Source organism: Caretta caretta, chromosome 5 (genome assembly GCF_965140235.1).
Source record: "Caretta caretta isolate rCarCar2 chromosome 5, rCarCar1.hap1, whole genome shotgun sequence".
In the NCBI taxonomy this organism is placed as follows: domain Eukaryota; kingdom Metazoa; phylum Chordata; order Testudines; family Cheloniidae; genus Caretta; species Caretta caretta.
In genome coordinates this window covers 41,488,503-41,512,257 of record NC_134210.1, presented here as the reverse complement: position 1 = coordinate 41,512,257, position 23,755 = coordinate 41,488,503, and the positions used below count along the sequence as shown (strand labels likewise).

Sequence of the window (23,755 nt, the reverse complement as noted above, 5' to 3'; positions counted from 1 at the left end):
CAAAAGACATTTAAAAAGTGCAAACCTAGCACCTGGGTATGGGGTATTTACTGTCTGTGACCGCAGCTTTTAGCTTTTTTATTTTCCATTAACAAAAAGAAAAATGGCAGCTTGGGTTCCCCGGGATCCACTAAGTGTTTGGGAATAGTTTCTGCCTAATTAAAGAATGATTTGGGGAACCCATAAAGAGACCTGACTGGCATTTTCCCTGCCCAAGCTACACCTCTGAGGTATCTCCACAGGAGAGGGTGAAGCAGTCAGTTATATAAGAATCCCCAAATAACAGAAGAATAGATTAAATCTATGGTAGAATTGCCTCAAGTGAGTGCAATACACATCGCACAAGATAAACATCTTTGAAGGAATCTGGAACTCCTGCCATCCCTGACAAATCTAGAGAGACAAGGTGGGTGAGGTAATAGCTTTTAGTGGACCAACATCTGGTGGTGCTTTCAAGCTAACACAGAGCTCTTCTTCAGGTCTCACCACCAGAAGTTGGTCCATGAAAACCTCTTACCTCACCCACCCTGTGTCTCTAATATCTCGGGACCAACCTGGCTACATTGTCACCGCATACTGAAAAATCTAGGTTGTTTTCAGAGATAAAGAAATAAGTTGTGGGACCAGAAAATTATTCAATTTTAATACATGATTTTGTATTAACAACATACTGACCACTGCTGTAATAGAGATTAGTCAGTCCCCCATATTTCTTCTGGTCATACAATTCATAGAATCATAGAATCATAGAATATAAGGGTTGGAAGGGACCCCAGAAGGTCATCTAGTCCAACCCCCTGCTCGAAGCAGGACCAATTCCCAGTTAAATCATCTAAATTCAACCTCATATCAAAGCATCTTATGTGTATTTTTAAACAGAAACATTTTTCATTTATTACCAACAACATGCCAAAAACAGTTTTTCCACTGATGGTATCATCATCATGCAGGATACTTAGGCTTGGATGTCAGTGCCCTAGCACAAATCAGGCAGACTCACCCAGAATCTTAAGGTTCTTGGTTCCTAAGCAGTGTAAGTAATAGGATCATAAGCCACATGACACAGGTGGTTTCACAACATCCCAGAGCTTATTTGCTGCCTTGGTCGAAACGGGACCCTGGCTGCTCCGGTCGGCACTGCTGACCAGACTGCTAAAAGTCTGGTCGGCAGCGCAGAGGGGCTAAGGCAGGCTCCCTGCCTGCCATGGCTTTGTGCGGCTCCCAGAAGCAGCAGCATGTCCCCGGTCTGGCTCCTACACATAGGGGCAGCCAGGGGGCTCCGCATGCTGCCCCTGCCCCAAGCACCGGGTCCGTAGCTCCCTTTGGCTGGGAACCACGGCCAATGGGAGCTGCAGGGGCAGTGCCTGCGGACAGGGCAGCACTCAGAGCTGCCTGGCTGTGCCTCCGTGTAGGCGCCAGAGGGGGGACATACCGCTTCTTCCAGGAGCTGCTTGAGGTAAGCGCTGCCCAGAGCCTGCACTCCTGGGCCCGACCCCCATGCCCCAGCTCTGATCCCCCACACACCCTCCAAACCCCTTGGTCCCAATCTGGAGCCCCCTCCTGCACCCCAAATCCCTCACCCCTGGCCCCACTCCAGAGCCCGCAGCCCCAGCTGGAGCCCTCACCCCTCCCGCATCCCAACCCACTGCCTCATCCTGGAGCCCCCTTCCACGTCCTGAACTCCTAATTTCTGGCCCCACCCTGGAGCCTGCACCCCCAGCCTGAGCCCTCTCCCCCCTCCCGCACCCCAACGCCCTGAGCCATCCCAGTGAAAATGAGCGAGTAAGTGAGGGTGGATAGAGTGAGCAACAGAGGGAGGAGGGGATGGAGTGAGTGGTGGGCATGGCCTCAGAGAAGGGGCCGGGCAGGGGGTGGGGCAAGGGGGTTCAGTTTTGTGCAGGTAGAAAGTTGGCAACCCTAGTTGCCTAAACACTATTTCTGATGCTTTGGCCTTTCACGCGGCACTTTGGCTTGTTTGGCATTTTTACAGAATTACACAGCATAGCATTCTTCCTTATGGTTAATCTAACTATCATTAAATACTGTAAAAGAAACTTGGTCATGAATGCTCAGCCCTGGGGCCATAACTTCCCGGGGAATATAATATGTTTCAACAGGCCTACATGCCTAAATGGGAGAGGGCTTCCAATATGTTCTGTGGTGCTTAACCTTTTCCAATGGCACCACATCATTCTCTATTTTCTTTGGCAACAGAGTTTAGCAGTCACAGGCCGTGCTAAACACAGTATGAAAAAAATGGAGGCTACTCACCTGTTACTGGAGTTCTTTGAGTGTCCTCTGCACGTTCACACTAATGGGGTAGTTGGACCAGTTTTACTCCCCTTTGTGAAAGATGGGGCACAGAATACAAATTAAAGGGGACTGAAGTACTGCCCTGCCAAACTGAGCATCCAATCTGGTTGCTAAGTCCAAAAAACAGTGGTTTATAAATGTATACACGGAACCCCATGTTGCCACCCTACAGATGCCTATAAGTGGTATATGCCTAAGGCATGCCACTGAAGACATCTTAGCCCTCTAGTGAAACGTGCCCTAATTCCTTCAGCAACAGGGACTGAAGCTGAAGTGTAAGCTTTGTGAATGCACATCCTACCCCATTTTGATAGTGAGATGTGATTGCTTGACCTTTTTTCTCGTCAGCATAGGACCTCCTGAATTGGCTAGTCCTATTAGGAAAATAAGCTGAAGTCCTTTTGCATCTGAAGTATGAAGCCTGTTTTCTCCTGCATGTACATGTGGCCTTGGAAAAAACACTGGCAGGTTACCTGACTGGTTAATGTGATATTCAGATATCACCCTAGGCAGGAACTTTGGATGAGGGTTTAGCATCACCTTGCTCTTATGAAAAACAGTAAAATGGGAGGGGGTGGGGGAGGTGCTGAGGGTGTGTAGTTCACTCACTCTTCTAGCAGGTGTTACTGATATAGCGAAAACTGTTTTAACTTGAGATATGAAATAAAGAACATTCTCTCATTGGTTCAACTGGAGGATTCATCAGCTGACCATACTGAGGTCTCATACTGCAGAAGGGACTTTGGGTAGATGTTAGCCCTTTCATAAATCACTTAGACTCAGATATGAATACAGATTTGTTATCATTAAGAGTGTAGTACATCAACATGTTTGCCAAATGCACCTTAACTGATGATAGAGAGACCTAAAAGTTTCAGCTGTAGCAGATCTGGAATTGTGGTTAGGACGACATTATTACTTTTTGCCCAGAGAATAAACTTGCTCCATTTCAGGTTATAACTCACATGTTGATTCTCTTCTCCAGATAAATAGGACATGTACCTCTAGAGAGGTAGATTGCTCTCAGTCTATCCCAGTCCATCAGGTGTAGCAAATATAGGTCTGGGTGACAAGACTTCCATTCTGTTGAAATCAACAGATCTAGAATAAAAGGGAAAGACTGACAAAACCCCCTTCCATAGATGAAGGAGGTCTGGGAACTAGGCCATGAGCCTCCAGAATTACTTTGGCTCTGTCCCGTTTTGTCTTATCACTTTCTGGATGAGGGGAAATGGGGGAAAGAGAAGACCCTCTCTCCAGCTTTTCAGGAATGCATCCAAGATGGATTAGTGTTCTTTTCCTGTTTTTGAGCATATTGCTGGTTTCAAAGAGGTCTACCTCTGGATGAGCCCCTTGGAGTCAAAGCAACGTCCATGACTTCAGGCTGCAGTGCTTGGGAGCTGCAGGGTCCCTCGCCTCCTGCAGTGGCAGGGAGCCGCGGGTTACCCCGCCACTTCTGGCAGCCCCTGGAGTGCCAAGCTGATGCGGGCAGCAGGGTACCTTGCAGCTCCCGGCCTCCGTGGGAATCCTCACAGCTCCTGGATGCTGCGGGCAGTAGGGGCCCCCCCCCCGGATCTGCCAGTGGTGGGGGAACCCCACAGCTACTGGTCACCATGGGCGGTGGGGGAACCCCCAGAGCTGCTGGTGGTGGGAGAACCCCTGAACTCCTGGTCACCACAGGCGGGGGAACCCCCAAGCTCCCGGCAGCCACTGGCAGTGGGGAACCGCCGAGCTCTCTGCAGCTGCAGGCGTCAGGAAACCCCAGTGCTCCCGGCTGCGGGGGAATCCCCGAGCTCCCAGCTGCTGCGGCTGTGAGGGAACCCCAAGATCCCAGCCGCTGTGTGCCCCTGCAGTTGGGGCAGGGGTACCCTGCAGCTCCTGGCTGACATAGGAGTCGGGGGCACCCCACAGCTCCTAGCACCCATGGGCAGAGGGGGACCCCTGGAGCGGCCACCCCGCTTCAGGTGGTGTGGGGACCCGCAAATTCCCATTTTGTCAGGGATATTTTTAGTAAAAGTCAGGGACAGGTCAGGGCTTCTGTAAATTTTTCTTTTTTGCCCGTGACCTGCCCGTGACTTTTACAAAAAATAACCGTGACAAAACCTTAGCCTTCAGGATGATCAATGATACAAACATACTGTCTAAGTTCTGTCTCTTATTCTTTGCCAGCGAGTGCTGGAGACACCTCATTTTGAGTCAGGTGTAAGGTGTTATAGATGTGGCTGAGGATATAGGGTCCATTAGTCTGAAAAGATGACTGAGAATTGGTGCAGCAGGACTATAGCTGCTTGGATATTTGCAAGTCCTTCTTTTGTCAGGAATGCTTTGCCAGTGTGGGAGTCCAGTATTGCCCCTATGACAGGAATCCTCTGTGCAAGTCTCAATAGTGATTTCTCCCAGTTCATCCTTAGGTCTAACTTCTTGAATAAGTGCATGTGTAAGCCATGGTTCCCAATACAGTTTTCTTCTGATGATGCTTTGATTAGCCAGTTTTAAGTACAGGTATACCTGAATCTCTTTTCTCGGTAAGTGCACTGATAGTTATTGTTTCCTCCGATATCTGAACAATGGTGCACCAGGTCTTCCGAGCTGTTGGTATCTTCCCAAAAGAGCTGGCTATAGATCTCGTATCTTTCATCCTCTCACGGACCTCATCTGTTTAGTCTTTGTTTCTGGAGGGAGTCTGATGATCTAAGCCATGCATATCATCTGAGAGAGGTGGCAGAAGCAGCTGCTCTGGCAAAAGTGTCAGAGGCAAACAAATAAACCCCTTAACCCATGTTTTGCAATAAGCTGTCCTCCATAAAGATTGTACAAATACCACCATCTTTTCCCAGAAATGGTATCAGCAGCAGATGATGCTGGTCTATGCTCGCTCATGTGACAACAACTTGATAATTAGCCACTCTTATACCAAGTATAGCAGAAGAAAATACCTTTTTGCCCATCCCATCCAGCCTTCTTGCTTTTTCAGAAGGTGTGGAGTGAATCTAACCACTCTAAAGCCTTTGGACAGTAGCCTCTAGGCAAGTGTGAAAAAACAAGAAACTTTCATGTGGCAATTGGTATAATTTATCCACCATTTTTTTCACTGACTGAGCAGAAGCAGGAATAGATGATACTGCTTTTGGCGGTTGCTACAGACTTACCAGAAGTGTAATTCTGTTTTCGGATGGAGAGCCAAAGATTGGTTTGAAGTCTCAACTGTCACAGAGGGGATCTTCAATGCATCTGCCATCCTGTCAACTAATCTGTGAAATAATAATGCATTCTCAGTTCAGGATCCATTTGATTCTATTCCTCAGGCATCTCTGCCCCCCTCCCCCTTCTGAGAGTGTGTCTGGTATGATGATAGGTAATTGCTCTTTATTTATATATTCTAGACAAATCCAGGAGTGTCAGATCTGATTATGGAAATTTTGCCTGCATTCTTAGAGAGGGAAGATTTCTAGTAGAATAGTGATTTTTTGAGGAATGTCTGGGAAAGGGCCATCTAGCCCAAGGGGTACATGCTAATCCACCCAGAAATCTATGCCCAGTTCCATTTCACGGTATCTGTCATGGTATGGATCCTCAGCATGTTTGTTTTGCAGAATATCTGTCCTTATGAAAAGCCCTATCTGGCTGACTAGGTGCTCAGACTCCACTTCTGATTGAGGATTCAACCTTGGATTCAACTCCAATAGCAGATGAGAGATCAGTGATCTCAGGGACAGAATAGGTCTTTAACATCTTACCAGGATACCCATAGAAACATGAGGTGGTTATTCATGAAGCTTCTCCACTCTTCTTCTCTTCTCTGGAGGAGAATCAATAGTATGGGGATCTAAAGTTCTTTTCTAAGTTAAGTTTGCATTGCAGATCTGGATGGATAGGAGTCACAAATATCAAGGCCAGTTGTTGAGTAGGCTTGGAATGGAGAGCTGGATTCAGAATATCCAAAATGTTCATTGTCTGCTTCATTATAAGACCAGAATCCTTCTGTTTTACTATAGGAGATCTGATGGTCTAGGGTCCATAGATAATGGCTCTGTAACATCCACTGAGTGTGCTTTTTGGCTCTGCAGACAGATTCCTTCTTGTGCACTGTCTTTTCCCAGACCCAAAGTGACCGGATCCAATCGTGTCCCTCCCATGTATTGACTCGGCTGACAGAGGCTCTCACCTGTGTGGTTTCTCTGCTTTTCAATCTTGGATCCAATTGTTTAAGATCATTCTTGGGTACTACAGGTTTCTTGGAATTTGAAACCTTCTGCAAAGTTTTCTCCAGATTCTTCTCCCTAGGAGGTATCAGGAGATGATGCTGGTCTATGCTCGCTCATGTGTCCAAGAGATGTGTCAGATCTGAAAGGCCTGGTTGCCAGAGCTTCCTGCAGATGCACTGCTTGAAGTCTATTCTGACATTCATTCCAAACCCTCCGGGTGAAAATACTACAGACTGAGCTTCTGGAGGGAGTCTCTCTCTCCCTGAGGCAGGTTAGGCATCATGTGTGAGCATCCAATGCCAGAGAAAACAAGGGACATGAGGCACACCTCTTGAATTCTGGCCTCTTAATCTTCAGATCCACCATCGGATCCTAATAGCAGAACCAAAGTTCTAACCACAAACTATTCAAACAACTGTTTAAAATACATTGTTTCTTTTTAAAGGAAATAAAACCGATCATTAACACTAAAAATCTAACTCTTTATACTAAAACCTAATCTAATGAGAAGGATAAAGGCGTAAAAGGCACCACCTAAGGATAAGAATTCAGGCCAAGGACCTAGAATGCTTCCTGATCTGCCAGCTGGATTTTGAAAGGAACTGAAGCAGCCAGAGCATCCACACCTCTTACATAGCCTCACCCTCCGAATGTTCACAAACAGGAGGAAAGGGGCATGATGGGGTGTGAGCATGCTCCAGCAGCACTGTTATCAAAGGGTCCATTGTCAGAGCTGTACCAGATGTGCATCCCATGAATGGCACTCTGCAGAGGGCACTCGAAGCACTGACAGTGTTCAGGAATTTTTGCATAAGGAACTTCAAAGGAATAAATTCTTCCTTCAAATGCCCTGTCTCAACTCCCAGTGACTTGAATGGGAATTACATGCATGCATCAGATGGCACAATCTGATCCTAATATAAAGCGGTTTTGAATTCCAATTTAATTCTGTCCTGCTGATAGGATTTCTTTGAGAAGCAAGCCCTGGACTTTTTGTTACTAAGTACATGTCTACTAACAAGTCCAGGATAATTTTTCAGATCGTATTTGTTGGCCTGTTCAGCATTTTTTTGCCAAATGTATAAAAAATGAAGCTGTTTGTCCCATAAGATTTGACTGTTAATTTTTAATTAAAGAAGCTTAATGAAATCCCAGCACCGGCTCAGAAACCCCTGCAACCCAATTCTAGGAACAATTTCCCCCCTGATAATTTACAATGTAAAAATACAATCAAGTAAAAAGTATAGTGTCCTAGATTAAAGATGATAGTTTACAGCTAAGCTTTCACTGTATAATGCAGGAAAGTAATTCCAAAGAGCACTATTTACTTTATTGTTGGATGTTAATATATGCTTAGCAGAATTACTAAGGTTAGATAAATGGCTAAAGAATCCTGCATGTTTCTAATCCAGTGGATCATCAGATTTTCCCCTTTTTAAATTGTTGGGATTACACAAGTGTAACTATAGGCAGAATTTGGCCATCTGTGCGCTACAGGAAATATGAGCAAATTAATTTCAGAAGATGTTGGAAAAAACCCCTCCATAAGAGCATCCTATACAGTAATGGCTAAAATTTGTAAAGGCAGAAGTCCAGTTGCTTGCATAAATGGGGAGTTAGACCCTTGCTGTAATTACACAACTCTGGAAAGACTCCAATTGACTAATGACTACTGGATCAGCCCCTAAAGTGAAGATTTTCAAAGCGGCCTTATATTGGATACTTCAAGATTTGGGTGTTCTCCATGAAACAGTTTACAAAGGCCTGATTTTTAGGGGGGATGGGTTCAGCGCTTTCTGAAAATCAGGCCTCTCTAATGTCTCTCAAACTGGGCACCAAAAGTTGAGGCTCCCCAAAATCATTAGTCACGTTTGAAAATCTTGACCTAAATCTTTCTAAATTGCCAACTTCAGATTTTCAGAAATAAATACATAAAAACAGTAAGCCCCAAAGAACTATTTTCTGGCAATGAAATGAATCCAACTTGAACTGTTGGTTCCTCGTGAGGTTTTCCTTGTTAGTCTCCTCAACTCTACAGTTGGAGAAATACAGCAACTATAGCTTTTACTATGAGTCTGAGACCAGAATGTGGCTCTTAAAGTTTGAACTGGCATCTGACAAGAAATTGGATGTATTGCCTAGATGCAGCCAGTCAAGGTATCAATAAAAGAAAATTTATAAAGCACCATGTGTTGCTTCAACCAGAGAAGTATAGACATTTTAAAACAGAAATAAAGAAAGAAAATATGGATCAAATTCCCCCTACTTGTACTTGCTTGATGTAACTAAGTGGAAAATATGTTCTACCCAGTTTCCTAGTAATTTTCCCCACTGTGGAAAAAGCCAAGGTTCCAATCCTTAATCAGAGGATTGTGTGTGAACAACAGGAGGGAAGGGGCCTCCACAAGGAGAGCTCCTTACCTTTCGACTGTACTTTGGACTGCACCCTGCATGCCCAAGGATTCCCCCCCAAGCAGGACAGCCCCCAGAATGTCCCCCACTCAATCCAAAGTACTTCTCACCCCCACCCCAAAACCTCAGAAAAAAGTGGGTGGGAGGTGGGGTGTGAAAAAAACCTCAGATTTCTGCACCCCACACTTGACAGTGACCCGCACCGCTTTCCACCTATGCAGTTGGAACTTCAGAAAGGTTTCTACAGGGTTGAGGGAGCATACCATGAAGGAGACAATCCCTGCTCCCCTACTCCCACAGCCTAGGTATGAAGACTCCATGGTGTCCAAGGAAGTACCAGGGACCATGTGGATTTGGAGTAGAAACTTTCTTTCAGATTCCTGCTCTTCTTGCCAATGCTCTTTTGATGACTCAAACAGGTTCGCTTTTTACTCTGAAGACGAATTAATTGTTCACAGAAGGCTTTTTATGACAAGCCGTTTCAGCTCTGAGTTGCTTTTTTATTTTTAGCTCTTTTGCAGGCTTGAAAAAACAATTAAGTGAAATATAAAAGGTGCTGATGGCACTGGAAACTCAGTTTTTCCATTTAGGCAGAGAAGAGGTACCTGATAGGGAGTGGTAATGTGAGCTTCCCCATACTCTCTATTACTACAAGAGAAACCAAAGTGACGGACTTAGCCCGAAGACAGGAGCGGGAGGCAAACACGTCACAATTCTAATACTGGCTCTGACAATTACTCCCTCTGTGGCACTGGGAGAATCAAACTCTCAGCTCCACTTCCCCCTCTGTAAAGTGGGTCCAGTTGTGAAGATTCATTTATCACAACTACCTTTTATCACAGACCATACAATGTAGCCTAACCTCTGCTCCTCTTTCACCCTTTTACACACCTCTTACCCAGATTACTTTCCCCCAGCACAAGTACTTGTGGTGTAGGAGTTGGTTGTGTTGGGCAAGAGTAGTCTGTTAAAAAGAGATGAGTGCAGGCGGACAGTAAGGGCCTGTGATGCTTCAGGGGTTCATCCAGACCAGGAGAGGGTTGTGTCATGGCCTGCCCTGTGCAACTTTGGCCGAGAGCCCTGCTGCCAGTAGCATGCTCACAGCACAGCACCCTGGCTTCCATCAACCTGGTTACTCCTTGCAGGATGACCCCAACAGCCCTTCCTGTCCCGAGTCTCCCCAAAACCATCTCCCCTGCAGCATCCAGTCCCTCTCACTGGACCCTCACAGGAGTTAAACTTGCTACCTCCGAAGAGACGGAATACACACAAGCCTGCTAGATAAGCTGAGGGTTTTACTCTTTTGTTTAATACACAGCACTGAGGTAGTTTTGTAAACGTAAAACAAGTTTATTAACAACAGAATCTAGATTTAAGTGATACCAAATAGAAGGAGTAGGGATAGAAATGGTTACAAACAAAAGTAAAAATGCAATTCTAAAACTAAAACTGAATTTAAACTAGAGTCTTTTGTTCAAAATAGTTTTTTCACTAGTGTCATTCTTCCAGCTCGGCTGGCCCATCTTTAGCCAGGATCCAACATGGAGCCCAAAGCACTTTTCTTTGTCTCCTCAGGTGAAGGATGACAAAATGGCTTCTTGCCCTCTGTTATATCTTCCAAAGTTCATTGACCCTATTTCAACAGGCAGAAAGGCTTCCTAGGGGTGTGGTCTCCATCCCTTGTCAAGACTTAACTGGTCATCTTCCCTCCCCATTCGCTTGCCTGATGGCATTGTTTACCTTGCACGTAAATGTGTTTTTCATAGTCTTAGGTCACACCTTGCTTAATTTACATTGGAGACACAGCCAAGCCTGCAAAACAACATTCCTTTTGTTGTGCTTTGGCACGGTCCACGAGTCACATTTGGGGAACATATTTTCAGCAAACATCTAGAATTCTTTATATACCATCCGTACGTACAAAGACGAAGATTAATGACCAGCATGTTACCAGTTTGCATAGGACACCTTACATGACAACTTTCAGATACAGATGATGGCGAGTTGGGGCAATGAGTATGTAAGGCCAGATGAGAGTTATGGTATGGTGTACCCTCTGCCAGTTGGCACTAAGGGGCTCCCTGAGTCACAGGGGGCTGATGGAAATCTGGCATCTCTGGGGCTAGAGTGGAGTATGATCTGGGGCCGTTGATAGTTGTGGCAATGGTAAGGTGTGAACTTTTCATATTCTTGCTTTTGTGGTTTGTCACTTACGTTATGTGTATATTTCTGTGAATGTTGTGTATTGCAAGCCTATGTGCTTCATAAAACAATGTGTGTATTAATTTCCTAGTTTTTAAAAGTATTTAATGGTGGTGGTGGGGAGGAGGTAGGGGACTATGGGGGTGCAGGGGAGGACCTGTGGTGGGTAAAAGTGCAACTGCTAATCAAAAGTTTGTCAGCAGCTGAGCATGAAACCTCATGTATTAGCAACTGTGCACCAGCCACTAAAATCTCATTCGGTCTCTCGCATTATGCCGTTGTTTAATGCAGTTATATATGTTTGGAAGAATAACATGGGCATTTAGTACTAAATCATCCATAGAATGTATTCAGATCCAGAATAAAGAGTTGATGTGCCACTGTGGGTTATGACAAACTTGATAGTTTAATGTTTCTAGTCCCTTTGGGTTTCCACACAAAGTACAAACACAATTAAGAATGCTAGCATGAAAAGAGATAACTGTATTCATTATAACGCCTCTCCCCACAAAAATCTCTACTCCCTCCCAAAAACAGAATTAAAACAGAAACATAACATGGGTTGAAAAAAATATTCAAATTTAATTCCACCCAATATCTATTGTAATATTTTACAGCTGTGTCAAACAACTTCAGATTTTATTGAAAACACTGTAATAACCTCATAGATGAGAATACATTCCAGAACAAGACCAAGTGCTTAAGAATAAAACTGCTCACAAAAGGACCTACTCCAGTTCCCACTGAAGTCAATAGGATTTTTGTGACAAAATTTTAATGGAAGCACGTTTGAGACAGTAATAATGAACTAACATTTTCAAAGAGTTTATTTGGAAAGAGGCAATAGGGAAAAGCAGCTTACAACTATTCTACCCCTTCTGGGTCTCTCTGAAGGAGAAACAGCTTTATATAAAAATCTGAAACACTAAGTCCATCTCCTTTATTATCTGATTATTCATTACTCTTTGCAATTCATAACCAAATTAACTAACCAAAACAACAGTAGAGACAAAATATATAGCTTGACTGATATGTATATGCACCTTAGAAATGTTATGTTATATAAAAATGTTTATACTAAATTTAGAACAGTGTATCCACCCACAATTATCAACTCTTGTAATTATACAGAAGAAGACAATACTACATTTGACTGTCTCCCTTCCAGTTTCATCCTTCAGAATAAATCCATGATACAATGCTACTAGAAATTTTCTATGTAAGTTTACTTTCACTTAATTGGTGGTGTCTGGAATAGATTTCTTATATACAAGTACATTTTGAACTATTAGCTAATTGATATATTCATCTGAGAAACACCCTACTTAAATTCTTAAATCTCATTTAATACTTTCCCCAAAAAATCGTGTTTCACATTTTAAAATAGCACCAAGTTAGTTAAATTAGCTAAAGTAATCATTTCATGATACATCCTTTCAGTCTAACGCTTTCTGACCCCAGGAAGTGCAAGTGCATTTTGGCTGAAAAGGTGCTTTAATCCCTTCTCTTCACTGAGGCAGGAACAGTTGATTTGCAAGTTTTAAGAAACCAGAAGGTATAACTTGAGTTCTGGCATAGCTGAGAAACATGTTTTAAGTTTGCTGAGAGTTTTACTGTACTGTGAGTTTTATTAAAACCTCTGAAGTTTTAAGGGGGGGCGGGGAAGAGAAGTTATGCCTAATGATCTATCAATAGTACAAGACAACCTATTGTAATTAGAGGGAAAGTAATTGCATACACTAATTTTTCTTTTGCCCACAACTATATTGATAGTGAAATTACTACACTTCCCCTACCCGTTAGAGCAATATTAAAAGAAAGTGACCAAATCCATTCAGTCAACATAATTTCAGCTGTACAGGTATTTTAACTGTAAAAAAATCCTCAAAGGGCAGTCTAATCTTAAGAAGTTATTTTATGCAGCTTGAGGAAAACAGCTAGGAGCCAATGTGCTACTGGAGGTGCCATCTTTCAGATAAGATACAAGTCTGAGGCCTTGGTTATTTCTGGCCTTGAGCCAGCAAAGTACTTATGCACATTCTGAACTTCAAGTTCCTGGGCAGTCCCATTACAGTTATTCAAGTCCACCTCATCTCCTAGCAATCTAATGGAATGGTATTAGCTACACTGAAAGAGTGCTACATACTGAATAACCAGCAGCAGCTCCTGAGGTTACCAATGCAAATCCTGAAGTTAATGGGACTACTCATGCTAAAGTGCTTTCCTGGATCAAGGCGAGCGTTCTCAGTAGCTTACAGGACTGAGTCCCTTGAAATTAAATGCTTCCTTGTACTTCTCAGAAGTAGAAGTAGTTTTAGCCACTGTGACCTATCTTTCTGTACTTACATTTTACTATATATCAGAAATATCAGAAATCCCTCCAGTGGCATCAGTTGGAGAAGTTCTTCTATTTTTTCTACTTTAAAAAATGTTTTGTAGCATGGCTAGCATTAAATGGTGGTTGCATCCATATATAGACAGACCTTAAAGTGCTTTGGGATCCTTCCACATGAAAGGTGCTAATAATTAACTTTGAGACACATTGTCAGTGTTGGAGGATCCTCCCTCCATCATCCCCCTTTTACACACGAGGAAATTGAGGCACCAGTAGATGATATGACTTGCTTAAAGTTGCACAGTATATCAGTACAGAGCCAAAAACTGAACTCTGGTCTACCAGACCATGCTGCATCCCTCTGAGCAGTAACTCAAAACAAATCTTGATGGTCCATTTCTACATACTGGTGAAGAATGTGTACACATTACGGGTGGAAATCCTGACCCCACTAAAATCAATGACAAAACTCCCACTGACTTCAACGAGGCCAGGATTTCACGTTATGTTTTCAGCAAAGCTCAAGTCTTTCATACCTATATCAGAAGCATCCAGTAATTAGATCGTTAGCCCCATGTCATGTTTGGTGCAGCTTAATACAATTCGGAATCAGACCCCACACACACACACAAAAAAATCTGCATTCATTACTTCAAACCATTTCTATTTACATTGTCTTTGCTTGCATGATTCTTCAGTTTTACTAACCAATGCAGTCCCCTAAAAAGGAAAGAAAAAATAACAAAGAAAACAGAAAACAATGAATCCTATGACCCAGTTGACAGAATAAATGTAGATTATCACCATGTCCATGTCAAACCACCATCCACGGCTATCATCCTCAAAATCCATATAGTCCATCCTGTGAGCAGCATGTGGGAAGTGCCTTCTTGCTACAGGATCTGTATGCCTTTGGAAACCTGCTGGAAAACAGATCATGTCACTTCAGTCCACGTATTCATTTTAAAAAAAATATTTTAAGTAAAGACAATGCTTATGAAAGGCACTGGATTGAGAGCATCAGAAATGGATAGCCTCTATCTGAAGAGCTAATGCAGACGAGAAGCAACACATCTCACCACCAGCGTACATCCCTCTTTCCTGGAGAAGACTGATGGATCTCAGAGCACCGAGTCACTTTTTTACCCACTGTCGCTAATGAGAGTTGTCTTATGGTAGCTGGGTATTCCTGACGCTGCCAGCCCTTCAGCCACTTAAGCATTCTCCTCTGGGCTTATGCCAGCCCTGTCTTTGCCTTGCAGGTAAACAAATAGGTGCACCCCAATCTCTGATTCCCTTTGAATCATTCCTCTGTGATATCCAGCTCCAGAGAGATTGGCTACCCACAGCAATTCCAAATCTTCTATCCCCAAAGGTGCAGTGTATCTCAGTTTAGCAGTTTTACCTTAACCCACTACTCCTGTAAACCACAAAGCCCTTGTGAGCATTTATAATAAAACAAGATTTTTTTTTAAAGAAAAGAATACAAATTTTACTATAAATAGAGTGGTGGAAGCAAGTGGTCACAATACAAAAAAATCTTAACACAAATCTGACTCTAAGCTTATCAATAGTTACTTTTCCTACCCAGTAAAGTAGATTTACCCCCCAAAAGTACAGTCCATTGCAGACCCAGGAGACAAACATTTATGAAAGCACTCTCCTCTGCCAGGGGTTTTCCCCTCATTAAATGGACGTAGAATGTCTTTCCCTAAACTCTGTTATACTGTAACAGTTTTGTCTCTATTCACAGGCAGGGCAAAACTTGACCGTTTATTCCTATTCTTTTCCCTCTGATTCTTAGCCAGACTTTGATCCATGAGAATACTTTGCTTCTCAAACCAAAACTACTCAGTTTCTTCAGTAATCTCTTGTAAGGGACTTTCTTAAAGCCCCTTTGCAAGTCCAAATACATTAAATCAACTGATTTTTCGATATCCACTATTTTATTGATTCATTCAAAAAGTGCTAGTCTACTAGTGATGCACACATTTCCTTTATAGAATCAGTTCTGGTTAGACCTTATATAACAATCTAAATAGAATTATAAAACATCTAGAAGTATAACTGACCAATTTACCATGGACAGATAAGGCTTACTAGTCTGTAAATCACCCTAACAGTTTAACCCTATGCATTTTAAGAGATCATGGGTGAAATTCTGACTCCAATGCCGTGAATGTCAAAACTCCCATTCACTTCATAAAGGATATGATTGCAACACATAGTTAAAAATAAATGCCAAGCTACTGTGAAGAGAAAAAATATTCTATGGATTTGTACTTGGAAGCTATTTTCGGCCCCAATCCTGCAAAGACTTATGTATATCCATTTAAGAAAGTAAGTAGCCCTACTGAAATCCATGAGGTTACTCGCATGTTTCAAAGTAAGCAGGGGCTTAAATTTTTGCAGGACCTGGGCCTTGCTTATGTTTACATTTGAAACCATTACCTTTACTTATTGAAAAATAGTGGAGTCTTGTTTACAACTTTTCCTGACACTACAAAGATGTGATTTACATAAAAACCACATCTTGATACGAAACCCATATTTCAAATCTAGTTTTGATATTTAGAAACATTATCCGCTTCTCTTTTATAACACTTGTTAAACATTTCCAAATATAAATCTGGATTTATTTGATCTGATTTCCATTTTTTGGAATGAATTTGCAATTGACATTAAGTTCTATCACCAGTGTTATAACTATGTGCTTTTATACATAAATCCTCAGTGTATATTATCCTCTCCAGAGGGTCCTAATTAAGATTGCTATGTGTGATTTGCTTTTATTTATTTCCACTCTTATTGTAAACACAAAATGCCAGAAGGCTATTTTTGCATCAACAATTTTGAATCATCTTGTAATCAAAGTATAATTATGCAAACATTTATTGACATTAGTTATGACTGGGTAGTTGCTGTAGCCTAAAAGATTTAGACAAATATAATCCTTGATTTCTATCTCTATGTGATTTACTTTAAGCGAACCTGCATTAAATTTATCCTGGCTTAGACTTTATAATGTAATCATTCTACATTGAACAGCAATTTTAATATAGGAAACTACTGCTGTACAATTATTCTTGCTGTAGAAATCCACAGAAACGCCCCTCTGATACTGCATTAAGAATATATACAACCAGATCCTGCTCACTTTACCCACACGAGTAATCCCACTGACTTCCATGAGCATGAGTAAAGCAATCAGGATTTGACACCCAACATATGGAAGAGATTTTAATTCCCTATTATTTGGGTGAGTCTACAAGCTAGTGCACTTGAAATAGCAGTGTGGATTTTGCAACTTGGGTAGTAGCTCCGGCTCTCAAACCCACCCTATCCTCTGAGTCTGATCTTGAGCATCTAGCCTGAGTCTCTGCCAGACGCACAACATCCATACTGCTATTTTTAGCACATCCACTAGCTATTCTGAGCTACACTAGCACAAATTGTCTACCTCCACTGTGAGACTTGCTCCCAGCTGCAGTGTAGACATACCCTGACTTACCATCTGTTAATCAATTAAACATCAGTTGAAAGTTTCTACTCTAGAAACTAAATCCTTGCTGTCAACACGTGCTAGTAAAAGAACATGTTTAATTATGTTTAATTCATAGAAATTGTGGGCTACAATTTTCCACGCTACATCACTGTGAAAAAATGCTACTGCAAAATCATTTAATCCACACTGTGCTTGGTGTCTCCTTTAGAAGACTGATTCTAGGTGAGTAATTTCTGATGAGACGGTCATTTGGGCCATTTTACAAAAATTAGTATGTTGACAATCACTGCATAATTAGGGTTGCAAATAAGTTTTGAGTATAAGTCTCTGATTCTGGCAATCCCTCTAAAATACCTACTAAAGTAATTAGTCTCAAAGCTTGTAGGCTCTACTAAATTTTCATGACATGAACAAGGGTTCCTGAATTATTTCACCCTAAAAATAGGGGAATTTACTGGTGTTCGAAAACACCTAACAGATTTTGCTTCTTTGGACCAGCCTAATTCTGATTTGAAGGACCAGCAAGTCTCCACTGAAACCACGTCTGTTCATTTGGGGCAAAAGGGACTGTGATGTATGTTTTCATGTGGGAGTCCAAAGAACCATACTACGGCTGAGACCTGTTCCCCATCCCACCCCATCTAACTCCTCTTAAAGCTCATGAAGGTGCACTGTGGGACATCAGTGACCTTCCTAATTTAAATATACACATTTGAAGAATACAAAGTAGATCACTCCAAATTAGAAAATATCAAAGGTAAGGTTGTCTGTGAAATCTTAACTCTGCTCCCGTGTATGTACGCATTTTGATACAGTCTTTAACAAGGGGATATAATACTTTATCCACAGAACCCCTGCCTCATTCATGTGAAGGCTGAACAGTCTTTAGTGAATGATGCTGCTATTCAATATTTAGGTAAGAGTCTTAAAATCAAGGTGATGTCCATATTTAGATGCCTAAATAGGTGGACTGACTTTCAAGTACTGATATTTAAAACAATTAAACAAAAATATTTCTATCGTGTTCTTAGTAGCATACCACAGCAGCTGTTATTTGTTAGACAGCTGTAGAACTTTGTCCTGAATATTCTGAGGAGACGTTGCAAGAAGAGCCTCTGTGTGGAGACATGCTTCATTGAGTGCCCAATTTTATGAATTAAGTGAAGCAGATTTGTGATCCTGATTTTGCTCCGTCACTTTTCCATGTTGTATGGAACGAGGCAGGGTTTCTTTGGAGTGCAGCAGAAAGTTGGAGGACTCCAAAAGGAGCCTTGTCTCATTCCATAAACATCCTCACAAATCATGATCTCCAGGCACCTGTACATTAAAACAAATTTTACTCAACTTTCATAAATATGCCAGCACAATCAGACATGGAATGAGAATTTCCACTCAAACCACAAGCATGCACAGTGCCACTGGAACATTGGCAGATTCAGTAAAAACCTGTTCCTGGGTAACAGAAACAAGTCCATGTGCAAAGTAGGCTTTTTAGCCCTTATAAGTCACAAATCAAAAAGGATTTTCACACACCACAAAAAAAGGCACATCTGTTACATATATCCTTGCCAAATTTCAAGTTTCTACATCCTCATTTTGAAGAGCTAGTGGTATTCAAAATAAAGTTGCAAACAATAATAAATTTTACTCTTCATTTTTTAATTTGTCTGAACCCATTTTGCTCCAGCTTAAAAGAAATAAGTCACTCTGAGCTGAGGAAAATTTCAGTTAAAAAAAAAGTAGTTTGACAGAATAATATGCAATTGAAAAAGAATACTTATATTGGACATGCTTGTGCAACATTGGAATAATGAAGTTAACATGGAAGCAGGTGGTGATTCTCCCAATTAAAACTACACCTACCAGTAGTGTGAAATGCAAGGCACTGATGTGGTGATATAGGTAATACCACCACTCTGATTTATTGCTATTTTATAATTGCCCTTTAAAATAATTTAAGGTGAGAAATCCCTCAGAATAGTCTGTTGGTTTCACTATGAAATTACATTTATAACAAATATCATTAACAGAATTACAGAATGATTGTAAAAGCATGTACTTTTTATATCACTTGATGTTTTTCTGACAGTAAAATATCACCCATTTTATTGTTTTGTTACATTACAATTTTGTGACTTGTATGAACGAAAACACACATTCACTCTTAACAATGGAGAATTTGTAAGCTAAAACCATAGTTTAAAAAATGAATAATTTATTTTAATTAATGTATTTATTGAAATACAGAGTATCAGGAATATGCTTTGATATACAGAAATTGAGAGGGGCTGCTGGCAGGGCATGTTCTGAAGGATCCAAGATTTTGAAATTCAATTCCCCCTTGAATCTGAAAAGGCCTGAATCAGAAAACCATCAGGGATCATTGCAAGACTGATCTCCTTTCCAGGCATCCAGGTGTGTGTGGCGGGAGCGGGGGCGGAGAAGAGAATTGTAATGGTCAGGGCAGTGAATTGCCTCTGGCAGGTTATCTTATATATATTTTTAAGTTATGACAAAGGCACCTACACCATATGGATGTGTACCCCTTTTAGCATTTCTATAAATCAAAATCAGTCAAATAAAATTTTAACAATTCTTTTGCACATCAGTTAATTATTGTATCATAAAGTCAATATTAACACTATTGGCCCAACCATACCCCTTTGAAACTGATGAGTGTTTTGACATGGTTTACATTGACAGCAGTATCAAGTCCTGTCCAGAGTTGATCTGTCTCAGTCCAGAGCCCAATACCTGGCCCTACTACCTGGACAGATGCCTGGGGCCATGAAGATCTGGAATCCTCCTCCCAGTCTGGCAGGCTAGAGCTCAGCTGAAGAGCCACTTCATGGAAGCTACTCAAAGCAAATGGGTAAAGCAGCCTTCTTGGGGATTTATGTAGTCCCCAGAGGAATGGGAGGATGGGTGGATCTGTGCAGTGATAGATTCACTGCCCCTCCTACAATCTGCCCATGCCCAGTTCCTGCTTGGTCACCCACCCCCTTCAATAGCAGCATTACACCAGTTCAGCCACAAGGAGTCTGGCATAGTCACAGAGAATATGCTGGATGTCCATCTACCATTATTTGATTAAGTTTGATTAGGGGCAGAAAAAGTTATTATCTTTGCTTATATATATTACTATTACTCATTTGCAAATTCAATTGAGCTCTGTTAACCTGTAGATTGCCAGACATCCTTAAATGACCTCCAAATTGACTTCTGACAGTCATGTGTTTCATCAGGGTTTGAGCAGTAGCGATACCAAATGATGGACATTCTGTTAGGCTTATATCATTTATACCTGCTTTCCCAATCAATCATTCTGATTCTGTAGGAGTACCAAATATCCACTATGTTCGACAGTTATAGCTCATTCATTGAGACCCTGTCATAAGGCAACTAACATAATGGAAAGAAAATCAAATTAGAGTAAAAATGGTGGTAACCCTTAAATTTATCAAAGCTATTGCTAAAATGATTGACATAGATTTGATTCTTTGGACATTACAAGAAAAGCAGTAATTAGGCAATTTAGAGAAATTTAGTCCCCAGATATCAATTGATAGGAAAAACATTGATTCTTATCGAGTAACCTCATAACTATTGGTACCTCCATAAGCAATCTTGTATTCTCTTGCTGTTTTATACAGCCCACAGAACTGAGAGATTAGAATCTACATAATTATACTGGAAAATGCTCAATGTTTAAAAATAAAAAAATAAAAAAAGTAAAGTATCGAATTATCGTGGCAGGATCCCAACAAGGCAGTCAGCAGCAAGGGTCAGAGCAGGGGCAAACCTGAGACTAGCAGAGGAGTTCATGGTCAGGTTCAAGGCCTGCGTCAATACTCAGGGTCATAGTCCAAGTCTGGAAGCAAAGTCCAAATCAAGCTGAGGTCAAAGCCAGGAACTGAGGAGCAGGAAGGGTCATGGTAACTACAAGAGATCCACACTGTTGCCTGAACACTTCCTCGGTGCTCTTTGGGTTTACATAGGGCAGGGAGCCAATCAGGAGCCATGAGGTAGAACTGTCAAACCCTTGAGGTAGAACTTCCCAGGGTCTGTGTCCACAGCAGGTCATGGGAATGGAGCTGGTTACAGTTACTGTTGGGTGGCAGCCTGGCGATACAAGTTGCCTGGTAGTGCTGCAGTCCTGGGCTCTGGACCCTGAGGGCCTTATGCATTGTTAACTTTAATTATAAGATTTGTATGTAATTTCCCATACACAGTTATTTCACACTGCTGTAACTTCCAAGACTTGTACTTGAGGTTTTACAAAGGATCAACAATATTTCTTTTGTAGTGTTCCTACAGTACTTAACATATATAAAATTACAATGAGTTCCAGCATAGGTTTCCAAGTTTTAAACCCTAAAAGCCAAAACATTAAAAAACTCACTTTGAGTTCAGCATCCTTTTTGGCTTTTCACTGTTAAGTGCACAGCCAAACTCTTATGCAATTTACGCCTCTCGTAAGTAATATATAGGCCTTCAAAATAGCTTTGCACCATTGTTCATTTGAAGTCTGTTGCTCTTTGAAATATTGCAAGATTAATTTAATTTAATTCAAAATTACAAACTTTTACAGCTGCCACAGAAAACTGGCAGCCTTAGTTTGGACAGAAATGAAGGTGAGATTTTCTGTGTAAATAAGATGAACTGCCATTCAGTGAGGTTTATTCTCCTATTTATAAGTTAGATATTTGCACACTAACTCTTGCGATCATTAATTTGAGTTTATAGACTTAAATTCCATGGACCTCAATGGAATGCTTTTGTCTGTTTTGTTGTATTCCACACAAAGCAGCAATATTCTGAACATTAAATAGATAACCAAATACAAATAAGTGACAGCAATAACCACATGCTGTTTTATGGAGTAATAATTTGGTTCTCATGGATTAAAATACAAGCCAGAAGGCTGAACAGTATATCTTAATGATGATCAGATTGATAAAGAATATAGTGAAAGACCGAGATTCTGTAGTGCATGCCCTTACAGAACCTTCTGTAGTGCATGAATTTACAAAACCATGTAAAAAACTCATGAATCATAGAATAGAATATCAGGGTTTTGGAAGGGACCTCAGGAGGTCATCTAGTCCAACTCCCTGCTCAAAGTAGGGCCGATCCCCAGTTAAATCATCCCAGCCAGGGCTTTGTCAAGCCTGACCCTAAAAACTTCTAAGGAAGGAGATTCCACCACCTCCCTAGGCAATGCATTCCAGTGTTTCACCACCCTCCTAGTGAAAAAGATTTTCCTAATATCCAACCTAAACCTCCCCCACTGCAACTTGAGACCATTACTCCTTGTTCTGTCATCTGCTACCACGGAGAACAGTCTAGAGCCATCCTCTTTGGAACCCCCTTTCAGGTAGTTGAAAGCAGCTATCAAATCCCCCCATATTCTTCTCTTCCGTAGACTAAACATCCCCAGTTCCCTCAGCCTCTCCTCATAAGTCATGTGTTCCAGTCCCCTAATGATTTTTGTTGCCCTCCGCTGGACTCTTTCCAATTTTTCCACATCCTTCTTGTAGTGTGGGACCCAAAACTGGACACAGTACTCCAGATGAGGCCTCACCAGTGTTGAATAGAGGGGAACGATCACGTCCCTCGATCTGCTAGCAATGCCCCTACTTATACACCCCAAAATGCCATTGGCCTTCTTGGCAACAAGGGCACACTGTTGACTCATATCCAGCTTCTCGTCCACTGTAACCCCTAGGTCCTTTTCTGCAGAACTGCTGCCGAGCCATTCGGTCCCTAGTCTGTAGCGGTGCATTGGATTCTTCCATCTTAAGTGCAGAACTCTGCACTTGTCCTTGTTGAACCTCAGATTTCTTTTGGCCCAATCCTCCAATTTGTCTAGGTCCCTCTGTATCCTATCCCTCCCCTCCAGCGTATCTACCTCTCCTCCTAGTTTAGTGTAATCTGCAAACTTGCTGAGGGTGCAATGCACACCATCCTCCAGATCACTGATGAAGATATTGAACAAAAACTTAGAAGTTTTTAAGGTCAGGCTTGACAAAGCCCTGGCTGGGATGATTTAATTGGGGATTGGTCCTGCTTTTGAGCAGGGTGTTGGACTAGATGACCTCCTGAGGTCCCTTCCAACCCTGATATTCTATGATTCTATGAAAACCGGCCCCCAGGACCGACCCTCGGGGCACTCAAGTTGATACCGGCTGCCAACTAAACATGGACCATTGATCACTACCTGTTGGGCCCTACAATCTAGCCAGCTTTCTATCCACCTTATAGTCCATTCATCCAGCCCATACTTCTTTAACTTGCTGGCAAGAATACTGTGGGAGACAGTGTCAAAAGCTTTGCTAAAGTCAAGGAACAACACGTTCACTGCTTTCCCTTCATCCACAGAACCAGTTATCTCGTCATAGAAGGCAATTAGATTAGTCAGGCATGACTTCCCTTGGTGAATCCATGCTGACTGTTCCTGATCACTTTCCTCTCCTCTAAGTGCTTCAGAATTGATTCCTTGAGGACCTGCTCCATGGACTGAGGTGAGGCTGACTGGCCTGTAGTTCCCAGGATCTTCCTTCTTCCCTTTTTTAAAGATGGGCACTACATTAGCTTTTTTCCAGTCGTCCGGGACTTCCCCCAATAGCCATGAGTTTTCAAAGATAATGGCCAATGGCTCTGCAATCACATCCATCAACTCCTTTAGCACTCTTGGATGCAACGCATCCAGCCCCATGGACTTATGCACGTGCAGCTTTTCTTAATAGTCCCGAACCACTTCTTTCTCCACAGAGGATTGGT

The 23,755-nt window shown here is 41.9% G+C and overlaps 1 protein-coding gene across 6 annotated transcripts in view; it reads right to left on the bottom strand.

Moving 5' to 3' along the window:
- Positions 1-10,259: 10,259 nt before the first annotated feature.
- The window catches only part of RNF180 (ring finger protein 180), a 232,972-nt gene continuing 219,476 nt past the window's right edge, over positions 10,260-23,755 (bottom strand). For 5 of the 6 annotated variants that reach the window (XM_048850903.2, XM_048850906.2, XM_075128496.1 and 2 more), the window contains one exon: positions 10,260-14,390. In XM_048850903.2, the coding sequence (XP_048706860.1) occupies positions 14,188-14,390 (203 nt within the window). In that variant the 3' untranslated portion in view covers positions 10,260-14,187. The remainder of the gene's footprint in view (positions 14,391-23,755) is intronic. The other variant, XM_048850904.2, reaches the window with a different exon arrangement.